The sequence below is a fragment of the Chrysochloris asiatica genome, unplaced genomic scaffold, assembly GCF_000296735.1.
Source record: "Chrysochloris asiatica unplaced genomic scaffold, ChrAsi1.0 scaffold00004, whole genome shotgun sequence".
NCBI classification, from domain to species: Eukaryota; Metazoa; Chordata; class Mammalia; order Afrosoricida; family Chrysochloridae; genus Chrysochloris; species Chrysochloris asiatica.
In genome coordinates, this window is record NW_006408522.1 from 875,718 (window position 1) to 882,885 (window position 7,168).

Genomic DNA, 7,168 nt, shown 5'->3' on the forward strand with positions numbered 1-7,168 from the left:
ACGGCACTTAACAACAACAACAACAACAACAAATACCCTATAGTTGGAATCCTGTTTGGAAATCAGGCTTTCTTTGTTGTGTTAATTAGACCATCCCTTGAAGTGTGGTTTCTATATCTAGTCACTTCTGAATGATAAAAGAGCAGATAAGACACAGAGGCATGTACACACAAGGGAAGCAGATGCCATGTAAGGATCACCAAAGAACCCCCAGGGGGACCAACATGGAAGATATAAAATGGCCAAGAGACTGATTTGGACTTTTACCCTCCAGAATGATGAGAAAATAAGTTTGTGTTCTTCTTTTAAGCCACACATTCATAGTATTTTTGTTAGAGTAACATCAGGATAACTTTGTTGTTGTTGTTAGGTGCGATAAGTCAGTACCAACTCCCATACCACAGAATGAGACACTGCCTGGGCATGCGCCATCTTCACAGTTGTTGTTATTTGAGCCCATTGTTGAAGTCACTGTGTCAACCCATTTCATTGTGGGTCTTCCTTGTTTTAGCTAACCCTCAACTTTACCAAGCATGATGTCTTTCTCCAGGGAATGGTCCCAACTGATAGCATGTCCAAAGTCTCACCATTCTCACCTCTATAGAGCTTTGTGACTGTACTTCTTTCAAGACATTCTTTTGGCAGTCTATGGTATATTCGATATTCTTCACCAATACCAAAATTCAAAGGTATCTATCGATTCTTCTTCAGTTTTCTTTATTCATTGTCCAGCTTTCATATGCATATGTTGTTGTTGTTGTTGTTGTTAAGGACCACTGAATTAGTTCCAACTCATAGGGACCTTGTATAGGGTTTCCAAGGAGCAACTGGTGGATTTGAACTGCAGACCTTGTAGTTCAACCTGACATTGCAGTTGAGTGCTTGTCCTACAGCATCACACCAGAACTTCATATGCATAGGGTTTCCGAAGAATGGCTGGTAAGCTTGAACTGCAGACCTTGCGGTTCAAACCGACTTACCAGTCTAGCGCATTAACCCACAGTGCCACACACCAGGACTACATTTTGCCCATAGGCTCCTCCTTCCATATTGCAACCCAAGGCTTGAATTTTTTTTCAGTTCTTTCAACTTGAGAAATTCTGAGTGTGTTTTTCCCTTTTGGTTTTTGTAACTCCAGGTGTGTGTACATTTCACTGTAATACTTGACCTTTCGGAGCTGCCCTTTGAAACGTTCTGTCCAGTTCTTTTTCTTCCTCATTTCTTCTAGTCACTTTAGCATCTATCTCTACACCCTGGTAGCATAGTGGTTATGAGTTGGGCTGATAACCACAAGGTCCCCAATTCGAATCTACCAGCTGTTCCATGGGAGAAACAGGAGGCTTTCTGTCCTCTAAAGATTTACAGCTCCAGAAAAGCTATACAGGGTTGCTGTGAAATGCAGCTTACTCCACGGCCCTCCACCACCGCCACCACCCTAACTCTAACATCACTAAATTTAACAGCCACTCGGGTTTTATGTTATGCTACTTCGTATTGTTATTTGTTTTTTGGTTAACAATATAATCTAGTATTATTATGTCTGTCTTGCTTCCCCAACCAAACTGGAAACCCTCTGAAACTAACAATCTTCTAATTCTGTAAGTATTTAATAAAATGGCTAATGTTACTTAATTCAGTAAAACAAAACTCAGAATTATTACAATTTTCATTTTGTCCTATGAGTGAGGATAAAAGTTGGGTACTAGAAGACTTGATTTTCTGAGGAGATAATTTCTGTGTACTGTCAGCTAAGCATAGAGGCAAGAGTATTTCTCTTACCTGCATTTGGAATCTTACGTGCTTCCTCAAAGCTCTGCAGAGGTGCTGCTCTGGATGTAATGGGTGGGTTCTGAAACGTAACTCTTGCTGTTGATGGAATCAGTCCTCGTTCCATCATATTCAAAATCCCTACAAAGTTAGATGAACAGAATACAAATTCAACTTCAAGTATTTCCGCAAAGTTTTCACTCTATACATTTCATGAGCATAACCTACTCAGTGGAGTCTGGTGTGGCACTGTAGGATAAGTACCTGACTCTAAAGTCGGTTTGAACTGCAAAGTCAGTGGTGCAAACTCACCAGCCGTTCCTCGGAAACCCTATACAGGTCACTATGAGTGGGCACCAACTTGACTGCACCTAACAACAACTCTATTGAGGAGGATGTTGTTAAGTGCCGTCGAGTCGGTTTTGACTCATAGTGACCTGTATGGGGTTTCCGAAGAACAGCTGGTGGGTTTGAAGTGCGGATCCTACAGCACCACACACATCTTGTTTATGAGGCTACATCCCTTGCATGCAACAGTAGCAACAACGCATGTTCATATAAGTCCTAATAGTCTAACCCAAAGAAAAGGGGGAAAAAAGTCATTTCTAATAGCAGTAATATAAAATAAAACTGCACTAAGATTATTTTGAAGGAGCTCTGATAGCATAGTGGTTACAAGTCGGGCTGCCAACCTCAAGGTTAGCAGTTCGAAACTACCAGTGCCTCCGCGGGAGAAAGATGAGGCTTTCTGCTCCCGTAAAGATTTACAGCCTCAGAAACCCTGTGCAGGGTCACTATGAGTGGGAACCGACTCCACAGTACTTAACAACAAGATGATTTTGTTTCAAGGATCCCTGGTAGCATACTGAATTATGTGCTGGGCTGTTAACTGCAAGTCAGCAGTTGGAATCCACCAGCCACTGGTAGAAAGGTGAGATTTTCTGCTCCCATAAAGATATACAGCCTGGGAAACACTATACAGGGTTATTCTGAGTTGGAATCAACTTGGTGGCATGTAGCAGCAAGATAGAACTATAACTTCAAAGCAAACAAAAAGTTTTTACTTACAACATTTTCAATTATTGGTAATACTGCTTTTTTTTTTTAATTCAGAGAAATCAGGTATACAACATTCTTAATACCTAAGAAAACCCTTGTTCTGAAAGAAACAAAATGCATGTACTTGAAACCATGCTGTCATGTTATATAAAAGGAGTTATTTTTAGATATTTCTCATATTACTTAAAAATGTGAATGCCCAAATAGTTTATTTTAATATAACTGGGCAATGTGGTTAGTATTAATGCAACTAATTTGTAATTCCTACAATTCATACTTTGTCAGCATGACTGGTGCTGAGAGTTTTTAAAGGACAAAAGACATTGCAAAATAAATTAGTGAATAGATGAATATTTGAACAAAGCCTGTTGTCAGGGGTAAAACTTTCATTAAGGTGGATCTATTATTTTATTGAATATATTATATAATATTTTAGTGAAAGGCGCTCTGGTAGCGTAGTGGTTATGAGTTGGGCTGCTAACCTCAAGGTCAGCAGCTCGAAACTACCAGTCATTCCATGGAAGAATGATGAGGCTTTCTGCTCCCATAAAGATTTATAGCCTCGGAAACCCTATACAGGGTTGCTATGAGTCAGAACCGACTCCACGGCACACCACCACCACCATTATTTTATTGAAGTTAGATACGCATTGAGCACTTGAAATAAACTTGTAGTAGGGTTTCAGCATCCTTTTTGCTATAGTATGTTACGAGTCTCATGACAAAGGAATAAGTTTTTCGTGGAGGCTATGGCACATGGAGTCCTGGTGTGGTGTTGTGGGTTAAAGCACTGGACTGCAAGGTTGGTTTAAACCATAAGGTTGGTGGTTCCAACTCACCAACTACTTCTTAGAAACCCTGTATAAGATCACTATAAGTCGGAACCGACTCAACGGCACTGAACAACAACAACATAGCACACATATTCCATTTTCTCCGCTGATTCTTGATCCTCCTCCTCTGGTTCTTCCAGTGAATAGAGACCAGTTGTTGGATCTTAGTTGGCCACTCAGAAGCTTTTAAGATCCCATGCACTACACAGTGAGCCAGGAGGTAGAACAGAAGCACGAAATCAGTATTAGGCTCTCAAGTGGCTTTATTTTAGACACATATGGATGTCCAACTCACCAACTACTTCTTAGAAACCCTGTATAAGATCACTATAAGTCAGAACTGACTCCACGGCACATAACAACAATAACAACAACAACAATGGATGTGTCTAAAATAAAGATAAAGATAAGGCATTTAGCGTTGCAAGAAAAATGTTAAGACTTTGGAATAAATGAAAGAGATTACTGGATATCTTTTCATGGAAATACTGAAGTCTCTGGGGACCATCAGACTCTAATAGGACTCTGTGAGGTCCTGGTATGGCACTGTAGGATAAACACTGGACTGCTAATTGCAAGGTCAGCAGTTCAAACCTACAAGCTGCTCCTTGAAAACTCTATACAAGGTTGCTATTGTTGTTATGTGCTGTGGAGTTGGTTCCGACTCATAGCGACCCTGCATAGGGTTTCCAAGGCTGTAAATCTTTATGGGAGCAGAAAGCCTCATCTTTCTCCCGCGGAACAGCTGGTAGATTCAAACTGCTAACCGTGAGATTAGCATGAGTCAGGTTAACTTGTATAAGTCTGACAGCATTGCAAAAAATTCTTATCTGTTGTTGTTGTTAAATATTGTTGGGCTGGTTCTGACCCACAGTGACCCTGAATAGGATTTCCAAGGAGCAGCTGGTGAGTTTGAAGCACCGACCTTGCAGTTCAAACCAACTTTGCAGTCCAGTGCATTACCTCACAGCACCACACCAATTCTTCCTCTACCAATTCCTCCCTAAAAGCCAGTTTTGCATCCATTAGCAAATTTATTTCAATATTCTTTATTTCTAAATATGTCTGTTCTTTGACTTGTCCTTTGAACTGATTATAACAGCTTGTTGCAGTGGTTCCCTCATTTATTAGTAAACCCAAACCCACGGCCACTGAATTAATTCGGACTCATAGTGGCAGGATACAGAATTTCCCAGGCTGCATGTCCTCACAGGAGCAGAAAGCCTCATCATTTTCCTAAGGAGCAGCTGATAGGTTTGAACTGCTGATCTTGGGGTTAGTAGTTCATTGATAAAATCTTTAACGTATTTATTCTATATTTTTTAAGTCATGAATTTACTTTTTACTTAAAAAATATATATTATTGAACAACTTTGGAGCTCCCACTGAGACGAGCTAAGAAATGCCAGAACTGGTGTGTTTGACAGATGGCCAAGCCCGGGCACCGTTTTCCTGAGGTGAACTGGATGTTACAATAGAACTTCATTGACTCTGTTTATCTAATTTTAATTTTACCCTCTACTAATTTTGTGTTTTGTTTTGGTTCATTTATGGCTGATAAGTTATTCTCTGTTGGTAGTTGTAGTGATTGGGAATTCGTTGATCCCTGTCAGCGGATGAATGTCTTACAGAGAGAGATCTAGTCTTGTTGGGTGAGAGACAATAGAGAATATGGCTTGCTAGTCTTTTGTTTCCCCATTTTTCCATTGTGAGTTAAAATAAATTAGCAATGTTATTCACACAAGGAAGGAGGACAGTTCTTTGATACTGGTGATCATTGTGCTGGTGTACCATAGTGTTGGTTCCAACTCATAGCACCATGTTTGGGGTTTCCAAAGCTAAAATCTTAACAGAAGCAGAAAGCCTCATCTTTCTCCCTCTGTGCAGATGGTGGGTTTGAACTGCTGACCTTGATCTATGGCTGGAATTGTAGAGTTGAGGCTCTAATCTCTCAGTGTATCTTAGTGTCTGTTGTTGGTGGTGGTAAGTGTCATCAGCTCACTTCTGACTCATAGCGATACTGAATAGTGTTTCCGAGGAGCAGTTGGTGGGTTTGCACTGCCAGCCTGTTGTTCCAAGTCCAGTGCTGATCATACAGCGCCACACCAGTAATCCAAACTTTGTATCTATTGTTGTTGTTAAGTGCCATCGAGTCAGTTCTGACTCATAGTGAGCCTGTATAGGTTTTTCAAGGAGTGGCTGGTGACCTTGAACAGTCAACTTTGCAGTCCAGTGCATTGACCCACAGCTCTACACGAAGACTCCAAAAAACTTTATGTCTAGGTATTTGTAATTCAGAAAGGTTTTTACTTCTCACTGTGAATGTGGTGCTTTCTTCTAGGAGTCCTGGTAAAGCAATGGTTAAATGTTGGCCTGCAGTACAGAAGACTGGAGGTTCAAACCTACCCAGAGGCTCTGTGGAGGAAAGGCCCAATGATCTTCCATAATCAGCCAAAAAAAACCCCCAAAAAACCCCAAAACCTCCAATGGGGCAATTCTACTCTCTCACATGTGATTGCTATGAAATCAACTCAATGACACCAAACGGCAACAACAAATGATATTAGTAAATTAGATTATAAAATTTCATATATTGAGGAACTTTGTTCGATTGGCTTATAGAAAAAATCAGTACTTATATAAATTGAGTATTCTCTCTGAGACCTTCTATTGTGTTCCTGGCCTGAGCAGTCAGTAGTGTTAGCTGGACACCATCTACTTCTTCTGGCATCTAATTAGAAGAGGCTGTGGTTTGTCTGAGCTATTAGCTCCATGGACTATCTTCTTCTCTGAGCCTTTGATTGCCTTCATTCGCTTTTGTTCTACACAAGTAGAGACCAATAGCCATCTTAAATGCCTGTTAGCAAGCTCTTAAGACCCCAGACAGGCCTCACCAAACTGGGATGCAGAACATTATTTTTGTGAACTATATTATACCAAGTGACTAAGTTGTCCCTCTAGCCTGTGGTTCCAAGGCTTTGGACCCAATAAACCAATCCTACAAGTTGTTTGGAAGCCTCTATTACTGTGCCCCTTATGTGGTCTTGGTGGTTATGTGCCGTGGAGTCGGTTCCAACTCATAGCGACCCTGTATCGGGTTTCTGAGGCTGTAAATCTTTACGGGAGCAGAAAGTCTCATCTTTCTCCTCTGGAACAGCTGGTAGTTTTGAACTGCTGACTTTAAGGTGTGCAGCCGATTCGTAATTACTATGCTACCAGAGCTCCTTATGTGGTTTGTTATATATATATGTAGATATATAGGCAGCACACATAAATATGTGCATATATGTATGCCTTCAATCTGAAATTGATCAAACATGCAGTCAAGATGTATTGATCATTACTGGTGATTGGAATGCAAAGGTTGGGAGCAAAGAGGAAGCATCAGTAGTTGGAAAATAGGGCCTTGACAACAGAAATTATGCTGGAGATTGCATGATAGAATTCTGCAAAATAAATGATTTGTTCATTTCAAATACCTTCTTTAGACAGCATAACAAATGACTATA

At 40.5% G+C, this 7,168-nt stretch overlaps 1 protein-coding gene across 1 annotated transcript in view; it reads right to left on the bottom strand.

The window, feature by feature from the left end:
- Positions 1-1,779: 1,779 nt before the first annotated feature.
- LOC102819788 (IQ domain-containing protein H-like) overlaps positions 1,780-7,168 on the bottom strand; it is a 113,974-nt gene continuing 108,585 nt past the window's right edge. Inside the window, exon 6 of the mRNA XM_006831505.1 lies at positions 1,780-1,908. Within this exon, the coding sequence (XP_006831568.1) occupies positions 1,900-1,908 (9 nt within the window). The 3' untranslated portion in view covers positions 1,780-1,899. The remainder of the gene's footprint in view (positions 1,909-7,168) is intronic.